Below are 17,356 nucleotides of genomic sequence, written 5' to 3' on the forward strand. Positions count from 1 at the left end.
GTTAAGTGACACATGAATTGAAAAGCCTCTTCCCAGATGGCAAGTACCATGCTGCATCCAATTCTACACTTAATAGGGAGCCAAAGTGAACGTCACTTCCTGCTTCTCTCGCACTATAAGTTATAAATCAGAAAGAGTACGCACAACCATTGAGATACGCACAACCAGTCGCGTAAGTGATGTCTCTGATATAGTTGATTGACCAAACTAAACCTTAGGCTACAGTTTCAGGACAAACTGCGACTTTCTTGACATGCATAGTTATCTTTTAAATTGACCAAATTTAACATGTGTACCCCGTGGCACAGTTCAAATGGGATCAAAAAAGTAACGTTATCTCTCCGTTGACAACTATTCATATTTTTCACACACTGGTAGAGGGAGAAAAGCAGGAAGTGATGTTCACTTTGGCTCTCTATATCTACCACATCAAGGGCTTGGAGTCAGAAGGGTGCAAGTTTTGACTAAATTTAGAAGACACAATACATTACTCCTTTTCATTAACATCCAGTTGAACTTTGGGGGATTTTGTTGATTCTTTCAGTTTTGGTCAGCATCTTTAAGTTTTCTGTTCATGATGGATGTCATAGAGTTTTGATATGAAATACAGAAGTGATCTTTACTCCCCAGTTGCTCTAAAACAATGCTATTTATTTTCCTGGGTGTCTACGGGAATCTACAGGAGCTGTATTTGTCAACTCCAACAAAGACAAACCAACCTCGGCGGTCCTGGCTGGCCAAGAGGAGTGAGAGGACTGAGAGAGAGTGTTCACAAGGCTCTGCTGAGATTCACAGAACCACGACAAATCAAACCAGAACCCAGCCGCAAAAACAATGCCAGCCGCAGGGCCTTCTCTTGGGGATATTTCTACGCTGGTGTCCGTGTGCAAGTGTGTGTCAGCTTTTTTGTGTGCACATGTGTTTCTGTTTGTTGTGTGTGTGTGTGTGTTTTGTGTGTGTGTATATACCTGCTTGAGCAAATAACTGTGTTTGCAGCTAATTTAAGTGTACGTGTGTACATGTGTGTATTTCTGTTTGCAGAGAGGGGAGGTGTGTAAAAGGAGGGTGGGGTTAGAGGGTGAGTTTTTTCTGATGCACGCTCACGTGGATCATATTCTGCCTGGTGGCAGGTGGCTGAGAAAGGGGGAGGGAGCAGGCTCCCTCTCCACAGGGGTGGCCTGCTTGGGTCAGGGGTGGGTCAAAGGTGAACCAGGAACTACGGGGGGCTTTAGGTCTTACGTCACCTCTCAAACAAACAAAACCGGGCTCTGACCCAACAACCCCCCCACTCAACCTGCACTCTCCAGGGATAGATGACCTCATTGGTCCTATTGAAATCCAGCCTTGCAATGAATAATAAGACAGTCCAAACAACTGTGGGCCAATCAGGAAGAAACAGAAGACTCATGGTTTATGAGTGAATATTTTTTATTTATTTTATTATTTTATTTGACAGGGACAATGGACAGTCAGAAACTGCCCCAGACTTAGCTAGGAAGCTAAATTTCATCTGCAGTCCCTGGGTCCCTAGATGATACAAGGACAAGAAACAATGAGTACTCTTCTGGATTCCAAGCTTCAGTACAATATTCTGTTACTATGAGGTATAATACATGATGATGAGCCATCCGGCTTCAAAATACTAAATTACTACGGTCCACCAAGTGGACCATTAATTAGGAAAAACAGACTCCAAGATATACCAAAATTTAAATATCAAAGAGTGATCTAACCTTTGATCACTGTTAGGTTTTAGTAAGATCCTTTTGTAATCAAGGAACCCATAAAGAAGGAAGAGACATCACTCACGTCACAGCGTTTGAATTTTGCCTAGGGGACAGACTTTGGGGACAGTTCTATTGAAGTGAATGGGGCAGACATGGAAAGTCCCACTATAAGCCATCATATTGCATTGTTTTGATTGAAAAAGGCTTACGTGTTGTTGTTTTTCTTGCTTAAAAAATGTGTGTTAGTTTTCCTTATTATTGGTCTCCAAACAGATCATGGCTCTGTCCGGCATCGGCATATAGCTCAACTCAAGCCACTCTTTGGTCCAAGATAGCAAGATTAGCAGACCAACCAAACAGGGCAGGTCCGACCTATGTAATGTGTTTTCTTTAATCTGGTGGAAGCATTTTTCAATCAAAGTTGAAACAACACAGACTTTCTTTCCATGCCCGTCCAATTCACTCCAATAGAACTGGCCCCAAAGTCTGGCCCCAATGCAAAATGTGAACGCTGTGACATGAGTGATGTCTTTGACTTCTTATAGGTCCCTTGTTTGCCAACAGGAACTTCCTCGTGAAGCTTGACAGATGCACTTTGCTTATTGAAATTGCAGTGGAGCTAAACTGAATAAATATTAAGCCTCTAAACATCAGACTGCTTAGCTGGCTCGGTCTTCTTATCACTAAGGCTGTTGTTGCACTGCAGACAAAGTGATGACATGTGATCTCCTGATCACATTGGATTGGTTTGGTGAGGCTGTCCACACACCATTCAGCATGTGACGTGGATTAGATGTGTTAGTCAACAGCTAAATGTCATCTGGTGCCCTCATTCATAAAAATATAGCCCACTTGGACTTTATCTTCAACTTAATTGTAAGATCGTTTTCAATTTAAATTAGAAGCTTGATGTATAAGAAAAAGTGAAATAAGCTTTAAATAGCTTTTTCTTTGTATATTATAAATTGTACATTACCAGATTAAAATAGAAACAGTAATAGAAATAACTGAACTTGATCTCAGTGGACCATTTCCATCCAAGTTACCACTCCAATTTCACTCCCTCTCTTCTTCCCTCCGTTTCTCTGTCACTATGGCTTCCTACACTTCAGTCTCTGTGGCTTTGTCTCTCTCTTTCTGACATTTGATCCCTCTCTCACTCCTCTCGTCTGCTGCTGCCTCTGTGCTTCTTCACCCTGCCTCTGATCTGCTGATGATGCTGATATTTCCTGTTCCTCCTATTGGATTCTGGGTCAAGGATTCCCTGCGGACAGAATGAGAGGAGGGGGAGGGAGGCACAGAGAGAAAGACATAGCCAGCCAGTGTCGCCAGTGTAACCTGCGTTATGTTGACAGTCCGCACAGCAACTCAGGCGAGATTCGATCCCACGATCTCTCGCTTGCGAAATGCACACGCTAACCGCAATGCCAAGAGAGCTAGCTCCCTTGGCGGAGCTGGTTAACGGGCCTTTATAATGGGGAGTGAGTTTAACCAACAACTCACTACCACTCGGGACTCACAAGGCCTCTGATAGCATTCTGTAAAGCATTGGGTTTTTCTCTACATTTGGTGGGGTTTTGAAAATATTGTGAAAACAATATTACCAAACAAGCTGTGATTTTATGCTCAAAAACAGAGATCCAGATTTCAGTAAACTTTAAGAGGTCCACTCACTCATAATATTAACTTGTTTAATTCGATAAATATTTGGTCACATGAGTTGTATTCAATCGTCTTTAGGGATAAGGGAGGACCTACGTCACATCATCATGAATATGAATATATGAAAACGAAGTATTCAGTGAAAGAGATGAATGTTTGCATTTATCAATCACATGTTGTTCAGTCTTCTTCTTATGACTCAGACAGTATTCCACTACTTCTTTATTGCCATGTCGCCTATTTGCACTATGACTGATTCATTTACTGATCAATTTAAAAACTAGTTTTGTGTGTGTGTGTGTGTCGCGCGCGAACGAGAGCCGTCCAAGCGAGACAGCCATCCTGCAGTTTTTAAATAGCTCACATTTCATGCCAGTATTTGATCCCTTTGCAATTTGTGTATTTGGTTTTGTGAGTGCAGTCTTTGTGGGTTGCGATAGCCTATTTATCTAACACTTTATCTTTGGTTATATTATGCAGATATGAAGCTTTGTATGCTTATGATGTGTTTTCTATTGTGCATGTAATGATTCTCCGGTTTCACACAGGTTTCTGGCTGGAGGAGAAGAGGGAGGCAGGGAAGGAGGGGGGAGAGAAGAGAGGAGAGGCAAGGAAAAGAGGAGAGGCAGCTCACCTCGTCTCCATCAGGTCTCGTATGGAGGCCACAGTAGGTCCAGCTCCCAGGTGATTGTAGTAGGGTCCTTCATCCTTCTCCACGATTTGTTCTAGATAAATAGAATGAGTACAGTGTGAGGAGGACACAACGTGACAGCACATAACAGGACCTGGATGACTTCTTCAAATCCTCAGAAAAAGCACTATGGCAAATGACACTGAGGTAACACTGAGGCACACACAAATGTTAATGCAGTGGACTGGATACTGTCTGGTGTTACAGCAAAATATGGAGAACATGTGCATAAGTGTCCCTCTGTGGTCACACATTTCGCTGTAACCCCGGCGCTCTGAGAGATCCAGCCTGCTCTCGGGAGATGAGAGGTGGAGGCTGAGTCCCGCCGAGCTGGGCGGGCACCGGCTTTCCATGTCTGGACGTTTGGAGCTCATCCACCGGCTGAAATGTATAAGGTGTGAGAGCTGACATGGAAGTGAATTACTAAGCGAGCAGATGAGAACTGACTTGTCTACGTTCACCAGCGCCCAATTTTTTGGTTGAGAGGCCACTCTGCCGCCATCGACTCCGCGTTCTCAGCACCATCGGTTGGTTTGTCTCATAAATGACATGAAAGCATGTCAATGGTGGGGAAACGGTTAATTTAGTCTGGTTTATCATAAGTGTTAATACCACACCTATGCTACATTCTGCTCATTTTTTTCAAAGTTGAGGACTGATGAGACAATGTAGATTACTGGAAAGTAGCTATGCTTCAGCAATGCATCAGCATGAAATAATGGATTCTATTACGCTTACATTTTAATATGTTTTGTGCTAGTCTTGGCAGCAGCACCAATAATGACTTATTTGGGGAATCTACATCGCTGTTATGTTTTGTGCAGATCACATTGGTCTCAAATCAATAGACATTCTCCATACTACTCAGACTAAGTGGGGGGGGGAGACATTTCCAGGGGCCTGGACACTGTCCTACCTGAAGCAGACTGGCTTCAGGCTCAAGCTGCTTCTTTTTGGATAAACTGTGAACACAAATTCTTCTAAGAGTGGTCATTTGCTGCTCATTTGCTATGGGAAGCATGTACTAACTGCTTTGCAACATCAGACCAGAATGTTCACACACAGACGAACACACACACGCACGCACACACACACACACACACACACACACACACAGACGCACACACACACACACACACACACACACACACACACACACACACACGCACACACACACACAGTGGTGAGTGTGTAGTCTGTAGTATATAAACCAAAAGCTTTTTGAGGGAGTGACCGATGCCTCAGGATGTGTGTCAGTGCAAAAGGAGCTGGAGGGCGTGTCTGTGTGTAGATGTCTGTGTGTCTATGTTTATGTTGTGTGTCTGTGTGTGCATGTCTGTGTGTCTATGTTTATGTTGTGTGTCTGTGTGCGCATTCCAATAAAGCATGGCCCTACATCCTTCTGTGGTTACCAACCATGTCCTGTGACTTGAATGTTTACAATGTTTTCTATGTCATTCTGTATTAAAAGGGACAGTTCACCCCAAAATCAAAAATACATATTTTCCCCATCTTACCTGTAGATTCATCTAAAACGTTTCGGTGGAGCTGCCGAGTTTTGGAGATATCGGCCATAGAGATGTCTGCCTTCTCTCCATTACAATGGAACTGGATGGCACTCGGCATGTGGGGCTCAAAGCGCCCCCACAAAAAAAACATTTGAAAAACTCAACAGCAATGTCTCTTTCCAGAAATCACGACCCGGTTACTGAAGGTAATCCACAGACCTTGTTGTGAACAGTTTCATGTAGGAAAGATTTTCTTTCTAAAAACTAGTGGGTGTAGAAACTCTTTTCTTTCGACCAAACTACACCTACATCTAAGCTGCTAGCTGCTGCTAACATAGCTTCACGGTGCTCCCGCACACTTCACACAGTATAGTCCACACCAGATATCAATGTGTGGATGGCTAAGCCTGATTGGTGCATCTGTCTCTCTAGCTTTAAAAGTTAATACAAATGTGTGGTGTCTCTAGCCAGATACACAGATGTATTGAAATAAGTCTAAAAGAGCCATGAAATAATAATAACAAAAAGAAAGAAAATAGTTCCGACATGAAAGTATTCACAACAGTATACAAAAGTATACACAAGAAGGTCTGTGGATTATCTTGAGTAACCGGGTCATGATTTATGGAAAGAGACGTTGCTGTTAAGTTTTCCAAAAGTATTTTTTTGGGCGCTTTGAGCACAACAAGCAGACTGCCATCCACTTCCATTGTATTGGAGAGAACGCAGACCGATATCTCCAAAACTCGGCAACTCACACCAAAACGACCTACAGCTAAGAGGAAAAATATGTATTCTAGATTTTGGGGTGAACTGTCTCTTTAAATGTGAGACACTACTTAACTTTGCATTGCCTTTTTGATTGACATTCACAACAAGGTTTTGCTGTGTTGTTAAACAGGATTTTTCACCTGTATGGAAGCTAATTTCACCAGCTTTTGTGTGGAAAAAAAGCACAAACGTAATTTAAAATGTCTAAGTGTTTTGCTTGGCTCTTGCTTCTGTACATAGCACGTCGTTATTATCATAAACAGTGCTTCATTCATTCAAGTCACTCTGAATAACAGCATCAGATAAATTACTAAAATGTAAAAAAAAAAGTCAACTAATTCTGTAAAATGTGGAAACACACTCAGTAGTGTGTGTGTGTGTGTGTGTGTGTGTGTGTGTGTGTGTGTGTGTGTGTGTGTGTGTGTGTGTGTGTGTGTGTGTGTGTGTGTGTGTGTGTGTGTGTGTGTGTGTGTGTGTGTCTCTGGTTCAGAGTTGATCTGAGGTCACATTCCCATGTTGATGCAGGGAGGAACCAGGGCGTGGCCCAGGGCAGGAAGTCACACCAAATTCTTGTGTGGAAATTGGGTGCATGTGTGTGTGTGTGTGTGTGTGTGTGTGTGTATGCTGTACTGTATGTTTATTCTCACAGACATCAGAGAGTAAAGAGCCTGTGGTTATGGTGCTGCTAATGGTGGTGGTGGTGGTGTGTGTGTGTGTGTGCGTGTGCGTGTGTGTGTGTGTGTGCGTGTGCGTGCATGACTGAGTGTGTGCATGTGTACTAGCATTCACATGTACTGTGTCTGTGTGTGTTGGAGGGAGTCTCATTCCAGTGCTGTGCTATAGGGTGTTGACAAGGCAGTGTGTAACTAAGCTGCACTATGGAGACTCGTTGTCTGCTGGCCTTTGCTCTTGGTAACAGCACACAGCTAGCAAGTGTTTCGCCGCAGCTGTTCTCCCCACACTGAGCACCCACTCCACTGTCCATTTACCAGGCCGTCAAACCTAACCCCTCCGAGTCAGAAGCCCACCAGTTTACACCCACCAGCAGCTAGGGCAGGTTTCTCTGAAGAAGAAGAAATAAATCCCCATTATTGCTAAGTATTGGGCTAGGTTGACATTACCCTCGGTACAGAAGTGATATGCTCATTGCTTAAAGGATGGCTTTGCCGATAATCAACCCACTTTGTATCACAAATAATCTCAGTAATATAAGCACATGGGCAGTGTTTACCTTCTCTCTCTGTTTACCTCATGGAGAAAAATCCTCCTGCAGAAACTCTGCCCAGCCAGCTGCAAGTCATTAAGGCTCGTTAAGGCTCTCAATGTGATTCTCTGGGATGTGCCCATACTTAACACATTCACTGCCAGCCGTTTTTCAATACTGTAGTTAGCTTCTGCCAGAGGGGTTTTTTGAGGATTCTGGCTCATCTTTCAAGAGCCGAGGATTCGTTTCTGTTAGGATTTTGTGAACACACAATATCTCAAAAGAACTAATAGAATGTGTGCTTTCTCTGTCTAAAAGAGTTAGTTTGTAGAGTTAGTAGTTATGTAAGCATTAGCAGTTGAATACAGCATGGTTTCAGCGTCTGAAAATTTATTCTGAGATAAACGGCTTTTTGTGAAATTCGATAGAACAGTCACTTTAACCATTCATTTTTGGCATCAGTAAGACGTCAGACATCTAAACAATAGTTTTGAACAGTAATTTCCTCCATAACAGCAGGAAACACCCCTCTCCTTCAAACTCCTCCCTCCGTGTGTGTTCTTCTTGGCTGCAGCGGGCGTGTCACAAGCTCGTTTCTGTTGCTGCTGTAACCTCGCGTCACCAGGCTCACTGCTTTGCTGCTGCTGTGCCTGTCTGCTGGCGGCCGCTGGGCAAGTCTGGATGGACTCGCTCGTTTCTTGGGGTTCTGAGAGCTTTGATGAAGCTTTTGCGATTCTGGTCTTATTTATGCTGCGTGTTTCAAAGTGTGTTCCACCCGTAATCTATTATGCAAATTTGCAAAACCCCACCGCCAGCTCCCAAGCGCGAAAGCGTTTTCGCCAATCCATTTTCATGAGAATGGCTTCCTCACACTGCTTTTTGCTTGCCTTCCTCTAGAATGGAGAGCACTGTCGCCACTTAGTGGGTCGGTGGAATGGGTTGTACACGTTCGGTGGCTCCAATATTTTTATAGGAGACGTGGGGGGCATTGATCCACGTAGCACCGTCAAAAAAAATTTTTTTTTTACGTCTCAACTCGTCATTGGCAGTCAACCGTTGGATTTTTTTTGACGAGTCAACTCGCCATTGGCAGTGAACGTGTTAAAAAATAAAAATAAACAATAACAGCCGCCCTGGAGCAGATTCTGCCTCTTGAGCAGAACTTCCGCAGCGACGTTGTGACGTAAAACGCATCACAACGGAGCGCTTTGCCAGAGGAGGAAATGGGAGATCTCCATGAGCAAAACAGAGAGAGAAGGTAAACACTGCCCATGTGCTATTATTACAGAGATTATTAATGATACAAAGTGGGTTGATGATTGGTAAAGCCATCCTTGAATTGGCTGAGTGACTATATCAGTATTATAGACTATATCACTATATAAAGTAACAACTTTCTACTCAGGCCTATCTATTTATTCCGCTATAAAGTAACAACTTTCTACTCTAGGCATACAGTATCTATCTATTCCGCTATAAAGTAACAACTTTCTACTCTAGGCATACAGTATCTATCTATTCCGCTATAAAGTAACAACTTTCTACTCTAGGCATACAGTATCTATCTATTCTGCTATAAACGAACAACCTCAGCAGCGTCCTACACAGGCTGTTAGAGTGAACCCCTCTCTGTCTGACAAAGGTTTGCCTGAGCGTCCTGCTCTGTTCTGCATGCCCGCCAGACCCAAACCAGCACAATAGGCTCCTTCTGCCACCACTATTGTTTCCGCCTGTTGCCCTCAGTGCCTCACACTGTAGCAGACTGGATGGACCCAGCCAACACACACATTCTCAGACACATGCAACAAGCGTCCAGACAGAGGATCTGGAGCAGAAGGGGACTGAATCACCTGACAGTGCTCCTGTGTAGTTCAATAGGTAGAGCAAGGCACTAAAACTGCCAGCTTCAGTGGGACTGATCCTTGTGTAGCTCAATCGGTAGAGCAAGACACTAACATTTCCAGGGTTAGGGGTTCAATTCCTTATGTAGCTTTATAGGAGGAGCACAACCCTAGCACTGCCAGCTTAAAAAGTTGTTTCCCAGTCGTGCTGCCCATGCAAAATATGGATACTGTGATGCTACTATAAGGACTTAAGCATTCACTAAATTCACTAAATAGCATATGTTGTGTTAAAATTGTGGGTCTACTTACTGTGCTGGCACTTGTGCTGAATGTGAATGAGTAATGTTCAGAGTAGCGTGGTATTTTGGATGGCATGAATGAGTATGGGTTTTGAAAGGTGTTAATGTAGTATGTGGGCTGATAGTGACAGTGCAGACACAAGCACAGACACACACACAAACAAACACACGCACACACACAGACTGACTTACCCACGCAGTCGCAGGTGGGGAACTCTGCCTGGAGGTCCTTGCCAGGGGTATCCAGCAGGCTTTTGGTTGGGGTGTCCAGGTAGCGGAGGGGAGACTCCAGAAAGCCTCGGAGGGAGGGAGAGCAGGGCAGACTGTCTTTAGTAGGTGTGTCCTCCTCAGAGTAGCACGTGGTGGAGAGGACCGTTACTCTCCCCGAGGATTCGATCTTCATGCGTTTGGGCAGCGGAGAGCACGGCAGGCTGAAGGGATCCTCTAGCACAGTGGGCTGTTGCTGCTGCAGGCCCATGAAGGCTTCCTGATGCAGAGATACAGGCAAGCCCCCCTCGCGCTGCGCCTCCATGGACCTTTCCATGGAGACCTGGTTCAAGGTCGCTTCACTTTGACTCCCTGACTCATTGTCCTTGTCGACTTCCATTTCCTTGTCGGCTGGAGGAGGTATGGAGCCGGGGGGAGCGGTGAGAGTTAAGGGGGCAGACTGGGTGGTGGATGGGGACGTGGGCCTGTCTGGTCCTGAGTTTGCACTGGGCTGGGACTCACTCATCCCCGGCTGTGGGGCTGTTGGAGTCTCCGCCACAGGCTTACTGACAGGTGGCTCTAGGGCTGAGGATTCCCCAAATACAGCCTCAAATTGGCGCATCAGTTCTTCATACTTCGGGTCCACGTTGGTGAGACCCGGTATCTGTGAGGTGCTGGATGGAGATGTGGAGGTCAGAGGTGTGGTGGTGCTGGTGTCACTGGAGCCCAGGCTGCCTGCTCCCTCTGAGTTAGTATGGGCTTCAGGGGCCACAGTCTGGGGCTGATGGCCGATGAGGGCTGGAGTGTTTTCTGACAAGGAGGGAACAGTGGAAGAGGGAGTCATGGATGAGTTGGAAATGAATACCTGAGATTGGGCTGGGGCAGGGAGGCCTGCAGCAGCAGCCTGAGTGGAGTTACTGAGGAGGGGCAGAGAGGGGAGACAACCTGGTTGCAGGCTGGCCAGGGCCAGGGTTCTGTCCAGCATGAGGGCTGATGGTTTCTGTATGGTGATCTGATTCTGAGGCAGGAAGGTTGGCAAGGAGGCTTTCTGCTTGGTCTTCTTGATGACTATCTGTTTGGGTTTGGGCAAGGGAGGGCCTGCAAGCATCCCACACATAGCTTTGACGGCAGCAGAGACTTGACTTTTCTTCTTTTTGGGTTCCTTGGGCTCTTGTTTGATGACCAGAGGGGGGAAACCTTCAGCCCCCACCTGGGGCCACCACTTCTTCAAGTTTTGGGGGCCTGGAGTTCCAAAGCCAGAGGGGTGGTTGGAGAAGAGGTTCCTCTTGTAGTGAAGGTGTTGTTGCAGAGCTGCCTGAACGGAGTGGCGGACGGCTACTTGGCCAGGAGACAGGGTGGAACCGGGGTAATAGTGACCTTGCTGCTGGCCATTAGCCAATCCATAATGTCCCATGGAGGCAGTGTGATGGTAGTACTCACCAGAGTCTGGCTCCTGCTTTATCCTCGCCAGCCCTAGGTTGGCCTGGGCCTGGATACCTCCATTCTCATTCAAGCTGTGTTGGTGGGGGACAGGGAGCTTGAACTTACCACTGGTGTCACCAAGCAGCTGTTTGAGCTCTGACATGGGATCTGAGCTACTGTGAGGTGAAGCAGAGTAGTGAGACTGAGGCTCAGACTTCATGGACATCCACTGGTTCCTCTGGTCAGAGCCTGTGCCTGAGCCCTGCTGCCAGTGCCGGGAATGTGGGCTGAAGCCTGGGTTTTTTCCCTGACCTGGGAAGGGAGAGGTAGAGGATGGAAGAGGGGAGACATGGGGTGGTTGGCCCTGGGACTGGGGCCTGTGCTCATCCCAGGACACTGGGGCCTGCTGGCTGGGGTGTAGTCCTGGAGGGACGGATTGTGAGCGTGAGGAAGACAAGAGGGGACCTGGGGAGGACGGGACCAAGCGAGTGCAATTCTGGGGTTGTGAAAGGATGTTCTGGGCATGTTGGTGGTGATGATGGAGGTTACTGTTGGATGAGGTCTGGCCTTGAGAGCCCACAGCCTGGGGACTGGTACCAGAAAGCTGGGTGAGGGCCTCTATAGCGATGGCTGTCTGGAGACTGACGTTCTTCTCCTTTGCTATGGAGAGCACCTGGGGAGAACAGGGAATGGGGGGTTTGGGACAGGGCACATGGTCTGGGTGAGGGCCTAGGGTTCCCTGTGACTGCTGATGGTATGAAGTAGACAGACGGTGACCTCCTCCATTCACCTGGGGGTAGGGCAAGTGGTGATGATGCGAGTGGGGTTGCTGTAGGCGAGGCTGTGATTTTGGAGGAGCATCTGCCATCTTGCAGGGCCCATGATCCTCATTGGTTGCCAACTTGATCTTCTTCTCCAGCCACTCCAGGTAGTCTGGACAGTCAGGCCCTTCACAGTCACAGTTGGGGGGCTTATGTCCATGTTTGGCTTGGCTCAGTGCTGTCTGTAAAGTGTTGAGGTCTTCCAGAGGTTGGCAGCCTCTTTCGGGAGCTCCTGCAGAGAGCCTGCCCTCAGCCCCCATCTCCTGGGTGAACTTCTCGTATAACTGAGACGTGTTGCGCTGCACCAGTGGGGGATCAGTGGAGGAAGGAGGCAAGGATCCAGCGATGGCAGAGAAAGCCACCAGGTTGTGGGCATCCTCCATGTTTGCGTGGTGGACAGACTCGCCAGGGGTTGTGCCACTGTTGCTGTTCCAGCAGGGCAGCTGCTGTTGGGCATCACTGACCTTGCTGTGCCCCGGCAGCCAGCCCTGCCCTGGAGGCATGCTTCCTGCCCTCTGCTGCTCTGTTTCCATAGGGGCCTCCTCATCGCTGGGGTAGCGACTCACCCCATTGGCCGCTTCCAGGCTCAGCGCGCCTTCCTGGAGGCAGTCATGTGACCCAATTTCCATCTGGCCACCTCTTCTGGGGCCATCCACCGAACCGACTTCCAAAACAGTCTGAAAGAGAGACGTGGAAATAGGGAAAGCGCTTAGTGACATTGTAAGAAGCCAATAAACCCAGGGCATATACGCAAAGTTATACTGCAGAAAAATGTGTCAAATGTTTTCCCTGTACATTTTCATACATGATCACTGTCAACAAATGAAACAAATGAGTCATTTTCAGTTATATCTCATGTTCCAGAAACAAAACAACAACATTCCCCAAGAAAAGTAAATAACAAACATTAAAGTAAGAATAGAATCCATTCCACTCTTCCAAGCACTTAGCCAGAGTTTCTCTCTCTCTCAGCTCTCACATGCAGAACACAGTACTGCAGAGACAGGTCAGTAGGGCTACGCAAACCTAAATTAATTATGGGTGCTTCAATAGTGATTTCATAACAGGCAAGTGTTGAAGTCAAAGGTCATGTGACATTGTTTTACTGTATATAAAAATATATCCTGCTCCAGATCAGTTGGGCTATGCAAAACAGGCAGTTGGAGTGAACAAACATCTCTGTATGTAGTGGAGGTAGAGTAGTAACTACACATAGTGAGAGGTGAAGCAAAATATACATATATAAATAAATGAAGGCCATACAGGCCACTTGCTTTGCAACTTCACCTGTTAAAGCCTCCCTCTTGTGGCCGCACAAATTATATATATATATATATATATATATATACAATGTATATATACATATATATATATATACATTATATATATATATACTGTATGTATATATATATATATATATATATATATATACATATATATATATAATTTAATATGATATATAATACTATATATTTTTTTTATATTGACTAGTACTGCATGATGAAGTCAAGCTGCCTGGAGTGAGACAAAGGTTACACAGGACAAGAAAACTCTTAAAGGCCCTTTATACAACACCAAATTATAGATGTGAACATTTAAAGGTAGCTTTTGGATCACAAGTATGCCCCCCACTTCTATCTGAGAAATATGAATGATACATGTGATCATAATGGAATTCAGAGTCCTCATGATGACCTCAGGACTGCAGTATATCTAATGAGACAATGCAGCGCAGTAACAGCACATATTGTAGCTGAGTAACTAGGGCAAAAGTGATCAAATTAATCTAACAAGTTCCAGACAACAGATAAGGCTAAATACATTGCCTGTATTGCAAATACATGTTGCAATCAGGTCACAACTTAAGTGAAGGGTCACTACTTTCATATATTTGAGATATTTTATGATTATTTAAGCAGGTTGAATGTTAATCTGGAGCTGATCAGTACAGACATAGCTCACTTCCTCTTGAAGTCAGAATGGGGACAGTCAGCTACATTACTAGTTATACTGAAAACAGTGCAAACAGAGGTCTACTACTACTCATCAGACCTGGGGCAAATACTATCTGCAAAGAAATGTGCATTTTAGCCTGCTTAGAGTACCAGATGCCTGGGTTTCACCACAATGGAGTGTAATAAAGTTTAGGCGATTTAAAAGTCCATTTACTATACTTCTCTGTTAATGGCTACTCTTATCTAACTTGTCTTGATGCGTTGAAGCCCAACCATCTGGTGCTAATTTGCAAACTAACCCAGGTCTGGTCCTCATAGATTATGATTCAATGAGTCTAAGGAAGAACAGCAAACAAAGATTATCCAAGGGCACATGCAGAAATCATTGACAGAGTTCATGTTATGGTTGAACAGTGTATTCCCACACTGAAGAGCCTTAGTAGGCATAAAAAGGCACACTTACTATTTTGTCTTTGTTTTTACTAAACTCTTACACCTGCAACTATCCTTCAACTGGCACGAACCACAGTTCAGGTTAAAAGCAAACCTAGACTCCCAGACTAGACCTGTTACATGTCCGTATTAAAAAAATAAAAATTAAAGTGTAAAAAAAAAAGCAAACCTTTGCTCCACCAGAAGACATTGAAAAAAGGGAACTGAGTCATAGTGACTGATAGCTAAAGAAAAAACACATCGCCACATGCACACAAACAAACCTCAAGGCACGTCAGAGTCTGACGAAGAAGGTGATACTGGCTGCTCTATATGAAAAGTGATAACTTGTGTTATGATTTGGCACTAAATAAATACAATTGACTTGACTTGGTTGACCCTGACACAAACCTAAAATAGTCCCTGCCTGGTCCAAACCACCCGGCATGCTATCATCTCCAGCCTAGAGAAAAGAAGAAGACTGTTTGTTGATCCATCAGTGGTCGAGAGTGGAAGTCAGCTAGATGTCCAGCTTCCCCGTCATTTGAATATGATTGAAATGAGCCTTTGAAGTGGCTAATTACTGGTCGGCCAGTATGGCTGAGGCCCTTTGAATGCACCTTCTGCGCCGGGTGACTGCTGTGTGTGTCTCCCAGGGGGCGGCGGTGGTATTGGTGGTGTGGGGAGCGGGGGGGAGAGCAGTGAACAGCCGGCGTGCAATACATGAGGACCCCCATGTCTTCTGCACTATCAGTGGGTTCAGATGAGGAGGAGGTAGAGGGGGGGGGGGGGGTCATGCGCAGTGTTGCAGTGTTGAAACAGTGTGGCCGCAACACTGCCCAGCCTAACCCACAGCCACACTACACCATCAGTCACATTGACACTCTCTTTTCCTCTTTTTCTCACAATAACACGAACACAAACACCGTGCCACAGACGCCATTAGGAAAGTCACACAGTTGTGAAGCGCGAGCTCAAGCCGACACACTTAAAGACTGCACACACTTTAAGACTGCACTCACTCCGCTTTGCTGCTACAGCAGCTATTATAATAGTGCACAACCAGCATAATGACAATGCCCTTAATACCAACGCAATGAGAGCTTGGAGACTGTAATACTGTAATACCGGCTGTGCTTATACCTGTAGAGACACCTTAAATACCAAGCCGGGCGCCCGTGACGGTACAGACCACGTGCTCCGACAAATATTTACATCATGCCACAACCTACTCTCCTGCCAGGACTCGATCTTCCCACACATAATAACATGCTCCACACACACACACACACACACACACACAGACACACACACACACACACACAGACACACACACACACACACACACACACACAACCAAGTGCTGCCGAAACATCAACACGCCCAACCGGAAGAACAGACCTCGCCGGACCGGTCGGGGCAAAACGCTTCAGTCCTTTTAAACGAGCCGAGCCTGTAGTCCTCTCCAGCAGAGCAGAACAGATGCCCCTCAGTGCTGACAGCACAATAACAAACAACAAAATGGTGCTGGTGGATTTTAAGTGCAGCCCGGGAGTAGGCAGCCAAACCCAAATCCACACATACTGTAGATACACAGCAAGCCCACGTCCGTCTCCTACCCCCCCACCACCACCACTTCCTCCCTGCCGTGCCAAGGCACAACGTGAAGCATATCAGCCTGTAACAATACGAGGCCGGTGGTGCATACTTACATGGTGCTAGACGTGCAGACAGAGCTGTAGAGGGGGGGTCATGAGATCCGCTCGCCGGCTAGGAGCAGCCCCACGAGCAATCCGGCCTTCTAGCGTTGTATTCTTTTCTAGTCTGCGCCGTGCACACACAGAGCGGGCGGCGGAGCAGCACACACGCGTGCATTCACGCACGCACGCACACAGGCAGCCGCCGCACAGCACATAACACACACCTCCCCCCCCCTGGCGCAACACACACACGCAAACACACACACACACACACACACGTTCCTCGTTCTATTTCCTCTTCTCACGGCCGTCGTGGCTTTCTGTTCTCTCCTTTTTCCTCTCTCATTATCTCTCTCCGCGTCTCCCTTCCCCTTTCTAGATATCCCCTTTCTTTCTTTCTGTCTCCTCTCCTACGCTCGCAGGCAGCGGCTTCTACTCGCAGGCAGCCCCCACCTTCCCCTCTCTCTCTCTTTCACTCGCTCTCCCTCCCGCTCGCTCGCTCGCTCAGCCTCTCCCTCCCCCCCTCTCTCTTCTGCGAGAGGCCATTATCTGAGCCACAGTGGGCACGTACGATGGAATGGAGGAGTGTGCAGTGAGCAGAGAGAGAGAGAGAGATGCAGTGAGCAGAGAGAGAGAGAGAGAGAGAGAGAGAGATGGGGGGATGGACGCTAGTAGCGGCAGCCTAGGAAACAGCACAGTGCAGCAGAGCTGTTACCAATGAGAAAAGCTCTCTCTGTTGCTGTCTATGATCCATGCCCTTGAACACCAATAGCTCTGCTGCATTAGACTAGCTGACATATAACACTATGTTATGTGTATCGTCAAATAATAAAGGCCGGTAATGGTCATTTTCGGCTATGCCAGAGCTGCTCTGACTTCGAATGCAGCGGCGACCAGAAGCCGTCGGGCGAACAAACGCGCAATCTCGACTGGCGGCAGCATCGACGGGAAAATGAAAAGGAAGGAAAGAAAAGCGACGTTAAAATTGCCCCGTTTGTGCCGTTCTGCAACCGGTGGCTGGTTTTCCTCACGGAGCTTGTCTTCTCCGTGTTGGAGCGTCATGGCTTTGGCTCAGCCGTGGGCCAGAGGAGAATCGACCGATGACGGTTCCTC

The 17,356-nt window shown here is 46.5% G+C and overlaps 1 protein-coding gene across 1 annotated transcript in view; it reads right to left on the reverse strand.

Annotated features, from left to right (window-relative positions):
- Positions 1–16,560, reverse strand: part of tet3 (tet methylcytosine dioxygenase 3) — a 31,966-nt gene extending 15,406 nt beyond the window's left edge. Inside the window, exons 1-3 of the mRNA XM_083645083.1 lie at positions 16,256–16,560; positions 9,899–12,833; positions 4,024–4,114 (exon numbers count right to left, since the gene is read on the reverse strand). Of these exons, the coding sequence (XP_083501209.1) occupies positions 4,024–4,114; positions 9,899–12,785 (2,978 nt within the window). The 5' untranslated portion in view covers positions 12,786–12,833; positions 16,256–16,560. The remainder of the gene's footprint in view (positions 1–4,023; positions 4,115–9,898; positions 12,834–16,255) is intronic.
- Positions 16,561–17,356: the final 796 nt, after the last annotated feature.

Source organism: Poromitra crassiceps (assembly GCF_964638095.1).
Source record: "Poromitra crassiceps genome assembly, chromosome: 10".
Classification (NCBI taxonomy): Eukaryota; Metazoa; Chordata; class Actinopteri; order Beryciformes; family Melamphaidae; genus Poromitra; species Poromitra crassiceps.